The sequence below is a fragment of the Tyto alba genome, unplaced genomic scaffold (assembly GCF_018691265.1).
Source record: "Tyto alba isolate M040663 unplaced genomic scaffold, T.alba_DEE_v4.0 Super-Scaffold_28, whole genome shotgun sequence".
In the NCBI taxonomy this organism is placed as follows: domain Eukaryota; kingdom Metazoa; phylum Chordata; class Aves; order Strigiformes; family Tytonidae; genus Tyto; species Tyto alba.
Window position 1 is genome coordinate 9,091,468 of NW_024881302.1, and position 23,975 is coordinate 9,115,442.

Consider the following 23,975-nt stretch of genomic DNA (forward strand, 5'->3'; position numbering starts at 1 on the left):
ATGAATAGTTTATCACATATTTTATATGCTCATGCTCAAACCTTATGATTTGCATAGCACAGATCTCAGCTTTGAGAAAAACACACTCATGTTCTACAGGAGACTAGCAATGGTTATGATGAACCTGAATTCAAAAACCGTCCAGTTAGGACTCGGGCATTAACAAAAAAGGGCAGTTCGATAATCCGAGCTCCACACCGGAACACCAGCCGCTCCTTGCTTTCCGAAACACGCGGGGCGGGCCGGGCCTCCCCCATCAGGCCCTTCCCGCCGCGCACAGCTCTGAGGGGGGAAATCACGCGGTCCGCCAGAGGGCGCTCGTGCCTCGCGCGCGGCGCAACCGCGCTGGCGGGTTAATTTTTTGAAAGGGGAAGAAAAAGAGCACCCACAAAAACCATCTGGCAACGGCACAGTTACTGCATTCTCGCTCAGTGCTACCTCGTTAGGGCATCTATTAAAACAAAAACAAAGAACCAGCAACCAGATGTTAAACATTAAATAATCTAGAAGGCTTTAATCTACATGATTATTGGTGCACATAATTCCATGCACTACACAATCCAATCCTTAAAGAACGTTTCCCTTTTTTAAGCTGTGTCTTAACCAACAGCTGGCCCATCGGAGAAGAGAAAGCTTTGGTGTCTGTTTCTTAAGCAGGTATGTATAAGCATGGAAGAGATCTATACTTGAGAGGTCCAGAAAAGAGGGCTTGATGTGTGATAAGCAAATGCAACATAAAATTAGTAACAGTTTGAACAATATTCTGAGGATGAGTCACATTATCATAACTCAGCACACTTCCTATTACATCCAGTTTGTCCCTGATGAGCATTCCAGTTATATTTTATGTTTTAACAATAACACACTTAAAAGGCAATAGCTTTAAGAATCTGAAAACAACCTGCACTTTCAAGATTAAATCTCCTTTATTACATTCAAAAACTACACAGCTGGAAAAGTTCTGATGGCCTCATGGATATGGCTAAAGAATAGATCTTTATTTCTCTCTGCTAAACCAATGGGCTCTGAGATGTGCTGTACATACATGCACCAGTGCTCCCAGGCCTGAGACTGGCTAGTGGCACTGTACCGCCAAGGAGAGCGTGTGCCCAGCAACTCCTTTTTGTGTTCCTGCCTGGGGACAGAAGGGTGCAGGTACCTTAAGTCTCCCTCAGTTCACAGCAGGAGAAAAAAAAAAATTCTGCACATCCAGACAGTGTGCAGAATGCTGATATGCAAACACATTTCAAACATTTATTACAGAAGTAACCAGCCATCTCTTCTCTTCCAAATAACAGTGCACGTGTTCTGCTCTGAGGATGTCCAAGCAGTTTTTCTTAGCGTGGTCTGAATTTTTAGTCTACTGAAACAGCAAATGAAAAACAGATTCATTGAAGTCTCTGTCAGATTAGGAGGCCTGAATTATGACAAAGTTTTGAGAAGTCATTAAGACTGTATGATAAATTTATTTTTGAAAAATAAGAGACTAAGGAGAAAATCCAGACATGAAGTGCTTAGTCAACTTAGTGTGTTTTCTTCCAGAAGGAGGTTTGTAAGCTAAAGGATAGGAATTTCTTACATAAGCTCTAGCCCAAATCTAACTCTCCATATCTGTTAGTATCAACTTGGTGATTTTCCAGGAGCCCATAAAGAACACCTCCCTCAAGAGTACTTGCTTATGATTTCAAATTCTCCCTTGGGTAGGAAAATTTGCAGAAAAAACACTTAATGACTACAATTTCTATTAACAAAAATAACCAAGCACAATAATTTCTAGTTTGCTTCTGAATGGTAGTTGTCAAAAAAGATCTAGTTCCTTTAATTTAACTTGAAATTGTTTTGCACATCCAATGACAACTTCCAAAAATGCAGGATACAGCATATTAAAAGAAGAAAAAAGATATGGTCTAGTCTTTAGAGGGCTCATTGTAGTACCTGCTTGCCTCTTTAGAGATTCATAACACAGAAAGCAGCACAAGGTGCAAATCTCTAATAAATCAATCAGCACTTTATTCACTGGGGAACACCAGAGACTGACATTTTCAGCATAGTTACTGTTAGTTAAGAATGTGATTATCCTGCCCCATTTTTACTTGCATTCCAAAAAGCAGGTCCATTATACTCAGGAACATTTAAATCCTCAGGTAAAAAGAATAACAAACTCTGGTAACTGTTGGGAAAAAAAGTAGAAATACGATTTTTCTGTCCAGCATCCCCTCGCTTGATACATCTCAGAGAAGCACCCAATTCAATGGCAGCAGAAACAGAATTAATTCCCTTTCTAGTTGTAGCAGATGGTAAGAGACCAGAATCTGTGTAAGGTGTAAACAGATCTTGTGGGAGCTCTGTGAATTCCTGCAATAGCCAAGATTGCTATAACATATATAAGACCACCCAGGTGGCCTCCACAGAGAATAAGCTCTGGACATTGTTTCTAATTATGGAAGCTAACAGTGTCTGTTCCAAAGACCATGGAAATCACAGCATTTGAGATTTACCCTAGGTTTACCATACTCTATCTTCTAAATCAGAAGATGGCATAACAGGCACCCTGAAAAGGCATGGGTTTTAGGTAAATTTGAAGTAGGGCTAGCAAAAAAGGAGCAGTTTCAGAGATATGGGGAACAATACCAAATCCAAGTTACTTGTTCTGCTATCAACTTATGCCACTGTGTCACTGTGCTTAATTACTGATGAAGTGGTATAGAAACTGGGATGGTAACAGGCTGTTAGCTTACACCTGAGCAATAAGTATATAATACCATGAAAAGGAATAACTGATCATATCTTTGGCTGCTATCAATACACGAGGCACGTCTGTGAGTTTGCAGGGTCTTATTCAACGAAGAAGCACACAAAGACCTGGGCAGTGCACCAATGAACATGAAGGAGGAGTCCACCCTCCATTACATTGTATGAATTTGGTACTACAGCTAACAGGACTCACACAGCAATGATAGCTTCGACAGTATCTATGTCCAAAGTTACAGTATCTGTCACATCAGTATGAACACTGTGATTCTTAAAGGCTCTTCTCTACAGAAAGTGAGGGAAAACTTTCGCATTTGCCTTTAGAAAATGTTTGTCACTTATGCAGTATGACCTGTAAAAGGCAAGTATCTCTCCTTTCCACAATGCTGTTTTGCAGAGAAGCCATAAAGACACATTTCTGTGCAGTAAAACCACCAATGGCTGGGGAAGGATGCAAACGCTGTGCTAGTAAATAATCTCTTGGGTGTATTCTTTTAGAAGTTATACAGGAAACAGAATCAACAGATCAAGCTCCTGTCCTTTGTGTGTCCCTTAGCTAAACAGAATAGACAACACCACTGTCAGCAATAAATCGTATTTAGAGATACACAGTTGAAAAATCTGGAGTCATCCAAGATGACAAGACTACAAGTAAAAATTCCATGAAAAATACAAGCTATGTATTTATATACAAATTCCAGCATTAACTGGGCAACAGTGACCTCTTACCGGGCTCTCCTTGCTGCTGTCAGAGTTGCAAGGAAAGGGCTGAGCAAGAGTTTTCCCTTGCTCTGAGATGATTTACTCTAGACCTGCCTTGCATTTGAAGAGAATGGAGCTGCCAGCTCCAGAGCTGCCCTCGGCACTCCCAGCAGACTTCCCTGCCTGCCTGGGATAGCAAGTCCTATGTGGTGTTCATAAAGTTCTGTGAGAAGAATATCTGTTAGCAGCTTGTACTACGCTGTTGAGTCTTGAAATTGCTTGCAGAAGAGATGTCATACAACCATGAAGTTTTCCCTACCCCCTTCTAATGAGTTACACATGTTTTCACCATACAGCCCTGGCACTTCATGGGAAGGACCTATTCATGGTATTCCAAGTTGATTCCACATGGCTACATGTTTCCTAATACTGATGTACAAATAGATTACTAATTGCCATCCAATGAATCACAGAAGTCACAATTCTCAACTTTAAAAAAAAAAAAAAAAAAAAAAAAATCTCCCTCCCATTCATTTATTTTCCAAGAATGACTTTTCTTACAAGAGACTTAAGCAATGAAATTTCCCATCATCATCATTAACAGGAATGCAAAGGTCACAGAGTTGTATGCATTGGAGATGAATACCAAAGATGTTGAATTTTAGAATTTCAGCAACACAGCAATCATATCTTAATAGAATTATGAATAATTCAGACTTGCAAAAGAACAAATGAATATGTTTCATTATTAAACATCTCATAACAAAAAGGCAAGTGCTGAAATAAAAGAATGTCCTTCTATATTTAGACTTCTAATAATGGACCTGTTGCAAGCCTAGAGAAATCTACAGAAAAAAAACAAACACCTTCAGGCTACCAAATTTTTTGATTGAACTAACCATCACAGTTGTACAAACTAAAGATGCAGGGATGTGGCAATTGGAGATACTTAAAAAAACCCCAACACATTAAAATATGTAAAGCTCAAAATACAAGCTCTGAATTAAGAAAAAACCTCAGTAAATAAATTATGGTTTCAACTATTAATATATATAGTACTCCAAAAACCTTCTTTACTGTAGAGCTTTGATTTCAGCTCACTGTAAGATTCTTAATTTTATATGGCATTTTGAGTTTAAATCCTCCCTGCATATATTAGATATACATTAAATATGTATAGATAAACAAGAGCAGTGGAAAAGTTGGGATGGAATATTCAGTAATACTCATGTCTGCTATTTTAATCATTTGCCAGAAGATAAATAAAAGCCAATCATAACAAATACAGCATTTCAATAGCTCGATTGTCTCCAAGAGTTGCACAATTAATTTAATATGCTGTGTAGCAAATTTGTCAGAAGGATGGCTTTGATTGTACAAGTGCCTCAGTGAAGTAACTTTGTTGAAGCTGAGCACTTTTTGATATTATTCCCTCCCACAAAACAAGGTTAAATCTCATTCATATTAGATATCATTAGATGCCACAGAGTTCCATTAAACCTTATTTATGCCTGTGTAAACCACAAACTTGCATTTTCTAGTTAGTGTTCACACTACCTTTAGTGGTATGTCATAATTCAAGTCAATTTAAAAGCCCTCAGGTTTTGAGTTTTTTCATGCTGTCATCCCCACCATTAAGGCACCATTTCACAGTTGGGCTAAGCCTGTAACACACACCAAAAAAAGGAAGTTTGAAAGTTATTCCCCTTACTCATTATAACTGTTTTTCTTTTGCACCAAAGTAGCCATAGGATATGTTTCCCTGTGTGGAAACATGGGGCTGCTAGAGGAAGCTCAGCTGTGAGAAGTTATGCTGATACTCATATGGAACAGAATCAAGAGAAGCAGAAAAACACTAGTACTCCTCCCTCCAGCTAAAGCACTGCTGCAGGTCACTTAAGGAAGCAAAAGTCTCAGTGCTGTGAAACACAGCAGATGCTCTGCAGTGGGCAATCCTCCTGCATAGCCAATTAGGATGCAGATATTCTGAATAAAATGCCCGCTGTGAGCATGAAGCAGTATGAACCAGCATCAACCCTGAATGAAGTATTCATAAGACACCAGAAGTGGGGATGGACTTACAGACTGTAGCAAGTCTCAGGTGCCTCCTCTTGCTAGGGAAGGGAACTTCAGTCATTCTATTCTGGAAGAAGTAAATCCTGGATATATATGGGAGTGGGGAAGTACGAAAGACTATCAGGCACACAAATCAGGACTGACTGCTTAATTCTCAGGGTCAATTAATGGCACTGTCCAAGGAAGGTAAAGGAGTCAGGCCTTCCTCTCTCTCACCTTGGGCCCACAGTCTATTAATCCCTCTCAGTTATAGTCACTTATTAACCCCTTGGTTTTTGAAGAATTTTATTTTTCCCTCAGACATCATATTTAAAGAGAAGGAATGTTTTGTCTAGTAAGAGACTTAAGCACTGCTCCTTGACAACACTGTAGTGTTATTTTAGACTCCACCAGTTTATCCTGCATACAGGTCAACTGTGTAGTTGAGGTCACTTACTTCCAGTGAAAGCTATCCAGCGGGCATATTTAGTAGCTTCTCTTCGCCAGTGGGAAGCCACCAGCAAACCACATGTGACAGTTAGTGAAATGATTCCCATAATGATGAAAAATAACGTAGTGACCCACTCAGGAGGCAGCCGTGGAGGTATACAGGTCCTGTCACGTCCATGGATGGTTTGACACTGTCGCACAAGGCCAACTGTGAGAGCACCTGAAAATACATAGCAGAGAGGCAAGTAAACTTTCCAAATCCTCTCTGAGGGGCGCTCAGTTGCAAACCAAAGCTCAGAATTGTCCAAAAATAAGGGATTCTTTCTTTGATGAACCTTAATAAGCCTTTCAAACAGAGGATGAGGGGCATGCTTTAAACATTTATCTTCATGTTCTTTCATCGTATGCTTGCACGAGTTGAAGTGAGATGGCTGCAAGCTGTATCTGGTTCTTGAGTGGCAATCAAGATCTAATCAAAGGGATAAAGCACTCATATAAAGCCTGCCAATATCAGCTAAAGTGGTAGCTGAGTTGTATAGAGGATCACTCCCTCAACTGTGAAAGATGAAATACTTTTATAATCTAAGAAAATGAGCTGGTGCCTGCTAAAATGCCTCTAATTGTCTAATACCTTTTTTCCCCTCATATGTAAATAACAGCTTTAATCTTCAAAGTCTTGCAGCAGAAACTGCATTTAATTCACATCAAGATTTTAAGAGCATAAAAAAAAAAACAACCATAACTTTTGAAGAGTCCCTCTATGCAAGAGACTGGTCAATCCTTTTGACAGCTAACAAGAGTTACTACACACACAAACTGGGATACCTACACAAAAAATCTATCAAAAATATCCTAGAAAAAGGACAAGACTGGTATGGAAACCATAAAATTTTACACAAAATGAGGTATTTTCTGTTAAATAAAAAAAAAACTACACCTGATTTAAAATCCAATTCAGTGCTTTTGAGACTCAGGAAGAAGCTTTTAGTAAGCTTTAGTATTGAAGTTCTGTTTATTTGGAAAATTTTAAACCAAAATTAACATGCAAGATTAAAATCCATTTCTTTCAGTGTCTCTTAAAGTCCTTCATTTATCAGTTTTGTCCCTTCTTTTGAACTGTTTTCCTAAATAACCACAGTTGTCCTTTATCTAAATTAGGATCAAGAAACAACAGTGGATAATATCAGAGTCAACATCTTTCTCCACAAATTACTGTAAGCACATATTGTTAGAGTTGAGCTGTTTAAAACAAAAAGAGGGCAACTTAGAAACAATTACAGTAAGATTTGGAAGCTTAGGTTTAGCATGTCTTTTGGAGGGAGAAAGAACAGTCGTACTTTTAGCTCCTTTTTGGGGAAAAAAAAAAAAAAAAAAACACGCAAGCATGAAACAAAGAAGTAAGCCAATAGTCAAAAGGATAATCAGTATATGCATGCACCTCCTAGCACCCTGGGGCCAATTTCTACATGTTCAGATCCTGCCTGCTTACACCTCAGCAATGAGTACCAGCAGAATCAGCTTCTGAGCTTAGAATCATTGGGTTAAGAGGCAGAATATCATATTTCATTAGATGTAGCGCTTCTGATACACTCCTAAAGGATGAGAAGAACCAAGTAAAACGTTACTGAATCAGTTCTGTTGAAGCACTCCTGTAACTTTGTTTAGACTACAAATTTTAGTCCTATTCAAATACATCCTTTTAATTATATATTCATCAACTGAAAGATTCAGAGATAAATTTTCAGCTAAAAGTTGAAATCAAATAGCTTTTAAAGGTGTTAGTTACAGAACCAAAAAAACTGGCATTTTCTACTCCAGATATAGAGCAATCACACCTTTGTTGTACACACGGATTACACAAAACTGAGCCAGAATTACAAATGCAATCTTGGACAGCTCACACACCTGTACAGTACACAGTTTTACATGAACTGCTTTTCAGTTACTTTTTCATAGCCTGCAACATTTTAATTTTACATCAAGCTGCTAGGGCAGAAGAAAGATGTGCACATGTCCTTAAAAGTCAAGCTCCCTGAAACACACACATTGCAGAACCTCTTACAAAACACTAAGTAGTTTCGAGATAAAGAGGCTATTCACTGCAGAATCACAGAGTAGGAAATTAATCCTAATCACTCTGCAAGACTAGGATTTAACAACAATTTTACTATACTTGCAGTATAAGTCAGTTTTTTCTAAACTACAACTCTAATGTAAAGAATGACTTCACAAAAATAACATCACACACTCAATAGATGTTTTTTCTCTGGAGAATTCAAGAGACTTCTGAATTCAGTGGCGATAATTTAGTACATTTTTAATGGTGGTAAAGCAACAGTGATAAGAATCACTGTGCTGGACTCCATTCCATTTTGTGTGTTAACTGTAACTGAAGAACTGCTGATATAGATGAGCATGTATTAGAAAGTGACAACTCATCTTTCTGATGCAATTTGCAGTTTATACTGAAGACATTTTTCAAGTAACGTGAGCACATTTAACATATCAGATTCAGAGAGGACCAAAGGTAAGTCCAGCAGTGCCATATCTAGAGGAAATAGAAGATAACTCCATCTTGAACTACTATTTTTCAGTGTATTTTTTTTGCTCTCAGCATCTACTTCTCCAAAGGCTGATTTTCTCAAAAAAAAACACCCAACAAACCCACAACTGAAAATGAAAAAAAAAGAAAACAAAAATCTCTCAATTGCGAGTACCAGGGTAGCATCCCTTTTGAAGACATGGATAGTTGCAAGAAACAAAGAAACAACTCAGAGCAGGGCTTCCTAAACATCACTTCTGGTGCCCAAGCGTGTTGTTCCACTTTTTTTTCTCTCTCTCTTTTTTCTTTTTTTTTTTTTTTTTTTTTTTTGCGTTTTGTTTTGTTTTGTTTTTTGTTTTAAAGTGTTGGCTATTAAATTTCAGGATCTACCATTCTGGAGGAAGAATACTGAACTTTATGGTTAAGCTTTTGCTAGCACATACTTAGTATTTTCTCTTAACTCTGCTTCATGGATTACAGATTTGAAGGAGATACACTCCATGTTCAAGGTTTTGAACCTTGAGTCTGCAGACACCAGGGAGGCAAATGGAGGGGAAGAGAAGGTCTGATAACTATTTCTAAAGGTTTCACAAAGGTAACCAGGAGAAACAACCTCATTACATGCTCATAAATTTAGTTAAAGTTTAAGTTCACTATACAGGAATACCTTACTTGTGTGTACATAAACTGGGCAGAAGGAAATGAAAGCTCACAGCTTGCTCCCATAGTGACAAATCTCCTGTTGAATGCAGACTTCAAAAGAAGTTTCTGGTGCAGAAAAAGAGTATTTATATGCCACAAAATTCAAAAGAAGAGTGGGTTTACATGGTGTTTTATTGTCTTCTGTTCTAAAGCAATCAAGCAAACAGTTGCCTGGCAGCTGCCAACAAACTAACTTGTTACAGAAAATCTTGTTTGACCTTATCTAATCTATCATTGAAAGGAGGGACAGAGATACTAAATCCATCAGTCTCCTTCTGACTGTAGTTAGAGAATAGCCTAACAGTCCATCTCAAGCCAGTCACCAAACTCCACTCTGATCCCTAGGTAAAAGAGGTTTTTAATAGTTCCCTCAGAACAATTCCAGCATAACTGCTGAAAATCTAAGCAGCTAACACAGGTATAAAACAAATAGCACAGTGAATACTAGCAGATTAGGCAGTTTAAAGATGGATACAGCCCTAAAACGTGTGCAGCGGAGTAACTACGCCTGCCCATCCTCCACCTGCCAGTGCCTGCACTGCACAGCCATCAGGAGCTAGAATGACAACCTGGGGATGCATGGGGCTGCTCCCTTTCTCCCTCCATACCTTCCGAGACAGGCTTTATGCAGGTCAGTACAGCTTGGGCAAGAGGTGATTAGGAAATGTACTTCTAATTAGTAAAAATGAGATTTTGCCTTGATCAAAACAGAGAATGCTGCACTGAGAAAATGTCAGTGAGGTGGTCCTTAGTCTTTTCCAGCAAATATATTCCCTAAGATGCCAGTGCATTTCAAACACATTAAACAACCTTCCAGTAGTGACAGTATAACCAGGGCTCCAGTTTATACCAGTGAAAGATTTCATATTCCTACGCTACCTCATGCAACTCCTCCAGACCCCCAGTAATGCTCATCTTCTGACACTGTGCATTTTCACTAGAATCACTAATAGAAAGACACTTTAACAAATACACCAACATTTGGGAGAATCACTTAACAATAAAGTTTAACAAAACTGCTGAGGAGAAGAGGGCAAAAGGCACCCTACCAAAGAACGGCAAGCCCTAGTTTTCTCCCTTTATACAGATGTGGGGCTGCCACAGAACTGACCCACAAGTCCCACTCCAGCCCTGCAAGTGCTGTGCTGGTGCTGTGCCAGCCCTCTCCCGTTTCCCTGGTAACTACAGAGCCACCAAGGAGGAATCACACGCTACTGAGAGAAATAAAGATTGCTGCATCCCTTTCACTCCTCCACCTCTCCATCACTTCTGAATTATTAAAAGTGGCACAGCAATACCATGGCTGGAAAGCTGCAGCATAATAATGGCTATTCAGATGTTTGCTGTTCATCTATTATTTGATTGCCAGAATAGGCAGGATCAAGTGTGCCAGAAGGAAGGAGAGGTGCCACTGCCATGAAAAGCTTACCATAGCAAAGAAGCAACTAATATGGTAAAAGCACGATGCAGTGAATGATGTGGGGCTCAAACATTAGAAGGCCACAGAGCTCAGCAGCTATGCTGCTCATCAACATACAAAGCACAAATCCTCAGAACTGCTCTTGCTCATACAGCTTGGGGTACCTGCTCCTCCTGTCCCCACTTGAAAATGTTTTTACTCTTTGCTATCATTTTAGAGAAAACACTATTCCTTGTGTTTAAATTAATCTGCAACCCTTCATATTCCTTGACAACAGCTTCCTCACTTTTACTTTCCATATATCAACCACATCCTTATCAAAATGCTTATTATTAACATTAAATAAATATTATGGGCCAATATGCCTAGTGAGGAGGTTAAAACATCCAACTGCTCCCAGACAGCCTGCCCGCCTACCCTCCCTCCCTTGCTGTCCTGATGAGATGGCATGGTTCTGCCAGAAACCCCAGTTGTGACTGCCAGACAACTTCTGCTCACACAAGATACTTTAGTATGTTGTGGACTTGTTAAACCTAACTTAGCATCTCTGCTAAGTGAAGAGCACAGTTTACAGGGTTCCTAATGAGGTGTTGGTGATGTAAATCTTAGAGCACTGCCAATGTGGCAGGGACACTGATAAGTTTTATGTTTTAGTAATGAGCACAGTACATGCAACTATGTTATTCAGGCACACTAAAACATTAATTGCTGCTGGTTAGGTAACAGTCGCATGCCAGAGAATGACATATGTAAAATAAGGGCAACTCAGTTAAGACATTCCCTGTAACTCTTATCAGGCCACAGACAAGGATATGAGTATATGAAGTTGTTCTTGGAAAGTTTCTATGTTCTAGCCAATTAACAAACTTGAATGGGAAAAGGTCTAGGTCCATTTAAGAAGAGAACAGGCTGCAGCTGTAGCTTGCTACCCAATCCAAGCGGAAACTGTAAAGGTCTAAAGAAAATGCAGTGATTTGGTCAAGACAGACTAATTCCCTGTAGCAATGTTAAGGATAACCATCAAGTTGACTTTGGCCACCTTGCCTTTAACATGTCTGCTGCTCCTTGCCTGCAACCAAGCCTCTCTGACAGAAGACGGCTTTCAAAGTGAGCGAAGCATAGCCGAGGAATTCCTGAGAGGAACAAACAACAGAGCATGGTAAGAATAGTTCCAACACAACTGCCCATAACAGCAAACAAGGAGGAGGAATTTCTAAGAAGAAAATTTTTCAAAGTCATCCAAGGAATTTGGCAGTTTTAGTGGGATGTTTCCCAGTCTTACATATGGAATTTATCTTCCTGCAATGGGCACTTTAAATAATGCTACTATAAAAAGGGGGGAGACAGAATGATTTAAGTTTATTTGTATGTATTTTGTTTTGGGGAAAATTTCTATCAGTTTTATATTCTAGGTATTAATTCCTTGGAAACAGTACTCTCCCTTCTGCGTTTCCCAAAATCCAGGGAACTGACACTGCTGATACATCCCTACCATAGTCTGGGAGGTACTCCAGGGTGCGTATAGTTAGTTCTACTTATTCCAGTGTAAAACTCCATCAGAAATTGGGCCCTGTACCCTTTCTTATGAGGAGATTAGTCACCCTTAGAATAAGCAATGCAGGAGGTTAGGGAACAAGCTATACTTTTGCAGGATATGCACCACCTCTGGTGTGAAGATGAAAAAGATACAGTATCATGCTAGTTTGCAAAGCACTTCAAAACCACGGAGGAAAAAAGGATTAACAACACTGGGAAAGATCTCTTGATTCTAAAAGGCATGGTCCATGTTGTAAAAGTTAAGCAGAATCACAGTCTCTGTATTGTAAGGTCCCACTGAATAACACAGAATTTTTTTGTATCTACAACTGCTCAGAATTATAGCCTTGTAAAAGGAAACGTAGTTAATCCCCATCTACATTTTCAGCCATTGACCCATTACAGCAATTTATAAATGTTTACAGCCTCAAATAATGTCATATCAGATCATTTTGTAAAATAGCACATACACGTAATTAACTGCAGCTCAGTAGCTATAAGCAAGCTGAACACCCTTTCCTCCACTTTTTTGCTTAGGTCATTGTTGTAGAACAAAACAGTAACTGGATTATTCCTAAGTAACTATAAAGGGTATATAAAAGGATCAGAATATAAGATAGGATCAACTGCCAGTTTCTAATCAAGTTTGAGAATACTGTATCTGTCACTGTTCTTACATAAATAATTACTTCTTTTGTGAGCAATGGGGGTAGTTTGAATAGATGCTCTTTAGCACTTATGCTACTAAAATAACTTCGAGGTTACCGTGCAAGTACAGTATTCAGGATGTGGCATGACAGATTGATTCTTTTACTACGGATGTTCCAGTATGTTGTTCAGTTAGTAGATTAAGAGGCAACCAAGTTCAGACTTTCTGAGATAAGATTTATGAATGTTAAAGGATGATCTAGAGACTGGCTTAAAATAATAACAGAGGATTAATTGCAAAGGCACAGAACATACAAGAGATCAAAACAAAGGGTTTATTAATTATCTTTCCTGTCCTTTGCATGCCAGATCTTATGTTTTTTGGCACTCATTCTGATTTGTCTCTCAAATCATCTAATAGGTATTGTAACCCTGAAAGAAAAGCTTTGGAGTTCCTCACTTCAAAGAAGACCAGATGCAAGATCAATTTATATGCCCACTGGATATTTATTGATATGAAACAAACACCTAAAAAGTATTTATGCAATGTTAAAAGATCAATTTTAATAAAGACCTAGATTTACTTGCAAAATCCTTGCTATATTTAGAGCGCATCTTTTAAGAGCAATTCAAGTCAATATTGCAAGATAAAGCATATTATTATTTAAGCTGCTATGTCTCTTCTACTCCATTTATCCCCTTCTTTGAAATCAGAATGTTCTCTCCCTTTCAAACCAGCTTTGAAATACACCATCCTTGCTCTAGAGATGTAAAGGCTGTTTTCTTGTTTCAAGAACTAAGTGACTTTTTTAAAAATACTCATATTGGCAACAATAGGTGAGGTAACATCCCTGGCTTCAAACCCAGCTTATGCTAGCTATAAGGAACCTACCAGTTGAATTCTGGACATTAGATTGTTAAATAGAGCATTTAATTTATTAGGTACCATTTTTGGCACTCTTTAGAACTCCAAAGCTTACTAACTTTTAACAGAAGAATTCTTATTTTTAAAGTCTAAATTCAACGTTAAAAGAGTTGTGGTATATTAGCAGAAAAGCCTGCCCTGCTGCTGAAGACCATCTGGTGCCTGACTTGTCTCAAAAGTTTTCAATTCAACTTCTGTATCATGCCTAATTCAAATCAAATCCTCCCTCCACAAAACCCACAGTCTTCTCCCTCTTCCCACCCCCCGAGGATAAAAAAAAAGATCAGGAGCCATTTATTGGGAAAGATCCTTCTGACTTACATGTATTAGAAAAGTTTATCACTACAGATGACTATCATGATATACAAGTTGTGAGTGATGTTTAAATTGCAGACATTTGGACCAATAAAAAGCAAGTTTATTTCTGAATTCCTACATACAAGTTTCAACGTCATGCTGCTTGTGTATTGGGGTAGAGTTTTTTAATGTTTGTTTTTTGTTTTGCCCCCTTTGTTTTTTTTTTTTTTCATAGGCGAGATGGACCACTACACACTAAGAGCTATCTTCAGGCACCAATGCAGGAACTCTCCTGAGGACATAACAAAGGCTCTGTGTGTTCTTACATATCAGAGCCAAATCTGCCCACACTGAAGGTATTCTTTCCTGCTTCAGAAGACATCATTAATTAAATGTTGGTAAACAGGATCTCTAATAAGTTGCATCCTTCTGGTTGTTTATTTTCTGATACTAAGCATTTTCACAATAGGATGGTGGTGTCAGTGACTAGAATCTTTAGTTTCTGAAGTGGCAAGAAAAAAAAGTGGCCTGGAAAAAAAAGAGAGATTTTTTTAAAAACAAAACACAAAAAATGTTTTATTTAGCTTAAAGAACAAACAAAAAATCCATAGGTATTTCTATTTTTTTTCCCCCAACCAAAACAGAGCTACTCGAAGTTGACAAAATTCACTGCCTAAAATCAAAATCACTGCCTAAAAGAAAGATCAAAGGCAGTGTCAATATTTAAAAGTGGTTTTTCTAGTCAGCTACACCAGTTTTACATTGTATGTTCAGCTGAAAGCCAGAAGCTATGACACCTACAGCTGTTCTGCCATTTAATGTCGATGAGCTTGTGTTCTTTTTAAGAGTTATATTTGGCTTCAGACAGAGTTGTAAAATGATACCTCTCCATCCAATACACCACACAACCCTATTCCAACCTTCTCAGAAATGGCCTGGTAATCACTTCACAATAGTTGATGTGCAGGCTCCTGGAAGCTGGCCATCATCTACAGGAGTCAGTGACATGAAGTGGCCAGGCTGGGTCAATAACGGCAGCAACAGAATTTGCCACGTGATACAAATACAACACAACCAGCAATAACACAGAAATTCTGGATCTTCAGTTTAGTGAATCACCTTCCACACAAGTGTCTTACAAGGTGGTCTGTTCACAGGCTGGCAATAACTGGACTTCATAGCTCTTCCTTTTTAACTCCTGCATATTTAAAAGCACCATTTCACCAAGTCAGCCGAGTTTCAAACTAAATAAATGTCCAAGCAGATCAGGACAGATATACCAAAACCCCCAAATCACACCAAGTGAAGTATCCTATTGTTTTGATCTCTCTCTCTTTATTCATGAAGATGAAATAACTGTCAACCTTTCTGGCTACAGTCTAAAGCAATTTCTCTTGTCTAGTGACAAGGGCATTCAAGTGTAGGTAGAAAATTCAGGTTCTGGCCCTGCCCTCAAGATTGCTTGCGCATTTTATAAAATGAAATTCAGGAGGAATAAAGATCATCTTCCTCTGTCAGCCATAACTGTTGTGCTTGGTGCTGATCTCAGTTTGTATCAGACATGCTCCAAGGACACCCACCGATCTGGCTCTTTCACAGCCTTATGAATGAATCACCCAGTGGTGTAGAAAGGTGAAAAGAGAAGTGTTGAAATGCCTTTTGGCATTTATATGGTTAGAAATGTATTTGCAGACTTTAGGTGTCTGCTCTGAAAACACTCAGCCTAAATACAGCTTATGTGCTTGAATGCTTTCTTATAGCTGAGCCTAACTTTCTCCCAGTCCACTGCTGAGAACAAATTTTAGGCCCAGATTGACAGAAAGTATAACAGACCTTGCTAAATAAAGAACTAAATAGTCACAAGGCAAATAAAATGTACTAACGATTTGGTGGCAATTTCTTTAAATCATGTAACTGATGGCAGGATTGTATTTATAGCAACAAGGACATGAGAAGGGAAGTTTGCGGGTAGAAGTAATACCTTTTATTAGCACAACTTGAATAATTAGATTACTTCTGGTCTTGCAAGCCCTTCTGTGGACACACAAGTTTTTCCCACTCTACTAACTTGGGATATAAAAGATACTACCTCTGTCTACTAGACTTGCTTTATTCCATAAGGCACCTTTGTCAACTGAAGAATGACACCTAAATGTCCCAAGATGTATTTCATTGCAACTAGAGTAGTATTTCAAGTAGAATAAAACCTAACCTTAGTTTTTATTCCTAAAGGCACTTTTTAACTGTTACCAAATCTGTGTATGACATGCTTGTAACAACTGGCAATACAGGTTAAACTGCACTTTAAACAGGGATTATGTACAGAGCTAAGGAAGAATTTATTCTCTACAAGTAATGCTTCACGTGCTGAAAGACAGACTGGTATATAGCTTAACTATATACAATCTGTCCTCAAGGACTGCCGGCGCACAGTTTCCTGGCTGATTAACATTTCAAGTCCCCCCCCCCAGTATAAAAGGTAGCTTTAACTTTTCAGGCAAATTAGAAAAAAACAATAATAATCTTCTGCAGTAATAATTTTCAAATTTAGGCATTTACTTGTTTTTCCCATCACAACAAAAACATTAAAACTAAAGAATAATAGGAAGGCAGGGAGCATATTTAGGATTTGTCCTTAAGTTATATTTTCTCATCCCTTTTGCTAGGTGTGTTAGTTTTGGTTGGGATAGAGATAGTTTTCTTCACAGTAGCTAGTATGGGGCTATGTTTTGGATTTGTGCAGGGATGTTTTGCTGACTGCTGAGCAGCACTTACAGAGTCAAGGCCTTTTCTGCTTCTCTCACCACCCCAGCAGCGAGGGCGCTGGGGGTGCACAGGGAGTTGGGAGGGGGCACGGCCGGGATATCCCAGACCATATGGTGTCATGCTCAGCACACAGAGCTGGGGAGGAAGGAGGAAGGGGGGCACGTTTGGAGGGATGGTGTTTGTCCTCCCAAGTCCCCGTTACACGAGATGGAGCCCAGCTGTCCTGGGGACGGCTGAGCCCCTGCCTGCCCATGGGAAGGGGTGAGTGAATTCCTTGCTTTGCTTTGCTTGCGTGTGCGGCTTTTGCTTTACCTATTAAACTGCCTTTATCTCAACCTACAAGTTCTCATTTTTACCCTCCCGATTCTCTCCCCCATTCCACCAGTGGGGGAGTGAGTGAGCGGCTGTGTGGGGTTGAGTTGCCAGCTGGGATTAAAACATGACACTAAGGCAAGTCCTTGTTTTAGAAGGCTGCATAACTGAAGCTAGAATTATTTAGGCAATTAACAGGTGCTGTCTGTGTGGTGACAACACTTTCTCCCTTATCACAAATTGGCAACTACAAAAATAGACTGTAAGAGTCTGGAGACTTTTTTTTTTTGCTAGAATAAGAAAAGACAGACCACTCCTGAACAGTTAAATTTGCACTTTACTGAAATAAAATACAACTTCATCTTAATAGCAGGGCTCAGTCCTTTCTGAACAAGTGGAACTATTCTTAAAAAGCAATCAGATGTTATATAGTGCTCCAAAGAGAATATCCGTTAACATATGTTTATACAGTTGTTATACTGAGATTCTGAAACAGAATTCTAATTTTAGATTCAATATAAACAGCCAAGAAATGCTCCGTCTTTATCACCAACTTTGTCTTATTGAACATATACTTACAGAGAGCATTTACTTCAGATTACACTGGGCATAAGTCAACAGACTTCTGTTTGTAAAACAGCTAGTACTACTTCTAGCCTTTAATCTCTTTATTTCACCATTTTTCATGTATTAAGCTTCAGGGTGCTTCTTGTAATTGCTAAGTGACCCAATAATATTCCAGTGAAAGAATTTATGAGACCACATTCGAAATTCTTGGCCATTCAATCTTTTCAGGTTTCCTGTACAATCTTGTTGCATAGTTTTTAAATTGAATTAAGTGTGGGTTTAAAAAACAAAGTGAAACATGCTTCTTCCCACATGAGTTTCTACAATGGAGAAATACATCATTAACACATGAATTTAGGTGCATGATTAGTTTCAGAATGGAATTCAACCTAAGCAAAAAAAAAAAGTCTCTTCACCCTTATGACTTCTCTTCGCCCACAGCATGCAATGCCTACAACGTCCCTTGCATCAACAGGCACAGAAGATGCAGAGCATTTTCTCCTCTACAAAAAGGGAGATCAGAATCTTCTACTGTGACAGCTCTGGAGCTGACATTTCCACTGACTGTGGGAATACCACTGGTTGCTGTCTGTGCTTGAGAAAAAGATATCTCTCAATGCTGCACTTTATAATACCTCTATTTTGTACAGCAAAGACTGAGTATTAAAACAAATTTTCAAGCCAACCAAGTCACCTTCTATACAAAAGTCAACTTTCAGGAAACTTGAGGTCCATGACAACTTCTTACCAGTTTTCCTCACTTTGCTTTGGTATAAAGGCATTACAATTACAGGTTGTGTATGTTTGATGCATTAAGCTCATACTGATGAAGTTACAGATAAAACTGTTCCCCCTTACTTGTACATTTGCCCTGCCTATCATGGAAGTTAGGATCCATCTCATTTCAGATGTATACAAAGATTGTATTGCCGAAAGCAAGCAGTTTCACTGAGATATCCTAATAACATTAGTAGATATGCCATCAATTTGAGAAGCGTGGTAAGAATCTAGATTCAAAGCATCTCTTTAGAAGCATTCACTGCAAAGCAGTTCTGAGGCACACTGAACAATCAGTTGTCCCTTTCTGTCTTATTCTGATCCTATACCTATTCCATAAAATACAACTAAATTACATTGCTGGCAATAGCTGAAAGCAATCACGGCAAAAGAAGTGGAAACAAGGCAAGAACAACTTGGGCAAGAACTGGAGAGCAAGAGATCAGGAAACCCAGGAGTAAGAATTGCAACACTAAGAACTGGGAAGCTGGCTCAATAATGAGCACTACAGAAGTAAACTACTTGACTTTACTGCCTATGAACACTGTCATTTGATTATTAAATTCTTGAATGTTCCAAGCTCAGAGACAGCTCAGGCCTACTAATGCTGTACAGTTGTTTGGGCACTGAGAATTGCTCATGGTCAAGTTCAACGTCTAACATGAACTGTCTTCAACTGGACAAATATTTAAACATCTAAGTGGGTTATTAATCATTACACCTTGAAAGACTGTCATCCTTAATAACCCCGAAGTGCTTTGTAATTTATGGCACAGAACTGCAGCTACCATGAGGCTCTTGGGTAGCAGCCAACTGTTGCTTATCACAGTACGTTGCGTGGGTAGGAGATGCTGGCTTCTGATACTGCAGTAAATCTCTGGGAGGTTTTTGATGCCTTCACAAGGGAGCATTTTAGTTCATCCCAAGGACCCAGACATAATAGAAAGTTTTGCTCAAAGAAAGGAACTAGGCTCTACATACTCTGTGGAATTTTGAACCACTAATTCATAGCTAGTATGTCATAACTGATTAGTTCATCCCACACAAAAACCATCACAATCAAACTAAGTTTCATAAGGTACCCAAGACAGACCAACCTCTTGTAATCAACAGTACTGGCAAAATTTAAAAAACATATACAAGTTAATACATCAAATAGGAAATCAAATATGATTTAAAATAAAAAGAAACCAAGGGCTTTACCCTGAAAAAGGAGGATAAAACCTATGACTGTTAATTCCACAAAGATTCATATGGAATTAAGCCAATATAAGTGCTTTGCCAGTCAAATGCTCTAGTTTGTTTCCCCTCTCCTTAAATTAGACACATACCCTGCACAGATCCTCTTGGCCATATCTCCAGTTTCTCAGATCTGTGTATATCTCCATCAGTCAGAGGCTTGGGGAAGAAAAGTAAGATTGAGCAAAGCAGCTGGAGCACACATAGGGGGATTGCTGCAGAATTACCACAGAATTTTTTTCCTGCATATAGCCCTCAATAAAAAAAGACTCTGTCCATTACTAAATTTATAGGCACTGTGAATTACAATAATAGCTTATAATCATGTAATAAGAAATTGTTTTTTAAATTTAAAATTTTATAAGCCATAAATTTATAATAATTTATAATTTTCCCAAGTTACTTTGTACAAGAAATAAAAACAGCCTCCATATTATATTTGCTCCACCATACTGCAAGCATCATTTTGTATTTGATTTTAAAATAGATAGCAGCATTTAACCTCTTTAAAGGTCAATATTCCTCCTCATTCACGAGTCGCTCTAGTTACCTTCTTCTGAAATACACAGGTATTAACCATTGCTGGAAAATTATTCAAGGACTAGGTGGAGAACTCTTGCATAAGATGAAAATCCTTACATACTGCAGCTGTACTGCAGCAGACAAGAAAAGTTAGTTCTCTACTTTTTGTCAAGACTAGAAAGAAAATAAGTGGAAAAAAGTTCAGCTGTTGTGAGGTACCTATAAAAAAAAGTAGGTCAAGCTTAAAGGTTTGACCTACTGATCTCTGCTTTGGCAAAAGTACAAATGGAGTTTACATAATGCTGCTCACATGTAAGCACTCGCTGGAAACTAGACGAAACAAATGGTTTTAATAAGCCTCAGTCATTAACAGGATTATTTTTTTTTTCCAGAGAGTTTTAAATCTTTGTTTTGCAGTACACACACTACTGAATCCTTACTTTTAAGATTCATATATTTGAGTCAGTCCTCTGTTAAAATCAGTGTCATATTGTGGCAACAAATGTAATACACTTGACTAAAATCAGCTCTAAGTTGATCACTATTAGTGAAACACAGATAGTTCCTGAAGCCACAAAGCTGAAGTCTCAGTAAGATACCTTTCCCACAGTGCGCACTGTCTATAAAGCAGATTTACAACTACATACTTCTTAAGTAAAGCATAGGATAGAAAACAATCCATATCTGCACATATCAAATATAATTTAGTTCTATAGGAACTGTATATACTGCTATGAAGTAAATACTTTAAAGAAAAAAGTTATTTCAAACACCTTGAAACTCAGGTACCTTAGCAAAAACATCTACTATCAGAAAAGACAAACAAAATACCTGTTATTCTTAGACTTTTATCCTCAGTTTAATAAAGTAAAACTGTGATAGGAAAAAAAAGTTTTTTAAAAAAATCAAATTAAAGCTTTGCTGCTAATGCTAACAGAAGTTTCTGTGATAAAGATACCACCTCAATTTTACAGAGGAAGAAATGGAGGTACTACCACAATAACTTTCCAACATCCAAAGTCAGTCATGCCAGATGCTAGATTTGGAAGGTAAATACAAGTTACTGGCTCCCAGATCTGTACTCTGTAACCAGGTATTTTTTACCTAATTCTTTAGCACTAATCAGAGAATGAGGAACAGGATTTGTTGAGAGGCAAACTAATAGTTTCGTACCTTTACCCACTACAGAAGCAGTATTAATTTGTATTTGTTAAAAAGCACATGCAAAACATCAGCTCTTCTATGGACAAAAACAATCAGCTCTCTCATCTCTGCTCTGGCAGGCTCAAATAACCAGGCTGACACAGCTCTCTTTCATGAGATTCTTCCTACACATAAAATAGTTCCATATGTTTAAATGTTGAGTGGTTGAGCAAGCACAAAATTAATTCATTACAACAATGCCTTACTATTAATTTTTCTTGTGCCTTAAGGCCTGGTCAATTACAGAACCCAAGCACAGTCCAAACACACTGCTTTGTCAGATTTTTACATCCACTTGAAAGGCATCTACAGTCACGAAGTACAATGGAAATGTTAATTTTAAAGATGGCACTGACGCTCACACTCCAGGCACACCTATGAACAGAAGGCTCTTGTTAGAGTACTCAGATTATATGGGGTTGAGATTCTTTGCCAGTCCTTACTAGTTCTTATTTGTGTTTTGTACTGTTTTTAAGGCACTGACAACATCTTTAAAATGCAAGGATTGTTAGCAGTGCCTGCATCTTACAGCAGGTCCCAGTCCCCTCACTGTCCAGATCAGCAGCTTATCACATAGCACCACCTTTCCCTCCTTGCTCACGCACCTGGGGGCATCTACCAAAAGGAAAGTGTTTTCCTAGAAATTACGTTCCAGAACGTAATTTTAACACTCTGATGTTCAGAAGGCTTTGGAGACTGACTTTAAGCAGTCACTTCTTTCTAAGGCATGATGGAATTCTTCATTCTATCATTAGCCCTTTTTTTTTTTTTTGTATTCTCGACATGCAATCCAAAACGGTTTGTGAAAGGGCAAAATAACTTCTCCTGTTACAGTCCATACATGATACTGTACAAAAAACATCAGGAAAAAGTAATTTTGTAGAATTGCTTCCTCTCATTATGTATGATATATACAATGTCATTCCATATCATCCTAGAATTACTTCCATCATTCTCTACTGCGAAGAAGTGGGAGAAGCATGCTGTGTTTTGAATGTATTGCAAGGTACTTAAATGATCACCAGAACCCTTTTACAGACAGTTTTTGAAAAGCCAACTATCCATACATCAAAAAAACAAACCAAAACTATCTACTGCAGTGGACAGCACAATGATTGCTCTATACCATGATTCCTCCACAGAGGAGCACTGTACATTAACAGTTTATCAGCATAGGCCCTACAGGGCAGAAGTGTTAATATGCCATACTGATTTTTACATATGACTTCTTTTTGAGCAGACAACTGCACTTAGAACAACAGCTCTAGCTGGAACAAGTTTATACCCTCTTTTAAGTTTCTGATGCTTTATATATTCTATTCTACTTAGAAATACCAGTTCATTTGAGTACCTTCACATGTGGTCTTGGGCTTATTCCACGTATAGTCAGTGCTCCAAGTAAAGAGAAATATTTCCGTGACAATCTGGTCTCAAGCTCAGCAGGAGCTGGGCATCACTGCTTGGTCATATCACCTGTGTTTGTTCATCAAGCTGAACCCAATAAAGCTACAGCTTTGCTGTTGGAAGTGTGGAGCCAAATTCCTCAGGAAGAGTCATCACATGCAGAGGCATAACACTGAACAGCAGTAATTTGTCACTTAGTACTGGACAACTTGTTTCACAGGAGCAGGGAGTTAACTGCCTCAGGAGGAATGGCCTGATGGGTATAACTTGCTCTTCTGTAAGACCACAGATACCACTGAATCTGGAATCATACTTCACAAATAAAAAAAGCAACTGAGTATGCAAAATGAGGAACTACACATAATACTTCAGAAGATATGGGAAAATAGCATTTGTAAACAAAATAGACAAATTGAAATAAATGTCATTTTGTAGATTCACAGTTTATTATCATACTGTTACTGCATAGCATGGTACAGAAGGCAGTTTAAATGAAACGTGTAATTCCGAACATAAGTGACCTTGATGTTTATGTCACAGGTGCAAGACAAAATTGGAAGCTCTGTTGAACACTAATATCACCCAAATAGCACTGTTGTACATATACTGAGTGGCCTGGCCATAACATTATACTGTGTGTCCCATTGTGACATATGTATCAACATAAGAGGATGGGATAGATACTTGCTTTAGAAGTTACCAATCAGAGTTTAGCAGCCTTAAATTCTGACATCCATATTAACTTAATGACTATTATAAAAAAGGTACACATTGTTCTGTAAATTGGAATCAAATGAACAATCATACTACATAGGAAGGGATGACTAAGTCACATAAACAAATTGATAGCCTAGCTTTCTGAAGGGGGATTTTGATTAAATAATCCTCTTGAATTACTTGACCTATCCTAAAAGCATTTCAAATCGTCAACCCCCCCCCCCATGTACTGCTTTTAACATGTCTAATTTCAACTGTGCACACTATTCATACCCTTTTCCCTACAAAAGGCTTGAGAGCTGAAGCTAGAGCAACTTCTATCCCCTCTCCTCCCCTACTGAAGGCAAAATATCAAAATCATTAAAGACCCTCCCACACAAAAAGGGAACATACGGAGACAAAACTATCAGCTTTTAAAGTTAATTGCAAAAGAAGCGTAG

At 38.4% G+C, this 23,975-nt stretch overlaps 1 protein-coding gene across 3 annotated transcripts in view; it reads right to left on the bottom strand.

Moving 5' to 3' along the window:
• Positions 1–23,975, bottom strand: part of MOSMO (modulator of smoothened) — a 33,304-nt gene that overhangs the window by 5,644 nt on the left and 3,685 nt on the right. For 2 of the 3 annotated variants that reach the window (XM_042798813.1, XM_042798814.1), the window contains exon 2: positions 5,966–6,178. In XM_042798813.1, the coding sequence (XP_042654747.1) occupies positions 5,966–6,178 (213 nt within the window). Of the gene's footprint in view, positions 1–5,010; positions 5,118–5,965; positions 6,179–23,975 lie in introns of all 3 variants that reach the window. The other variant, XR_006165870.1, reaches the window with a different exon arrangement.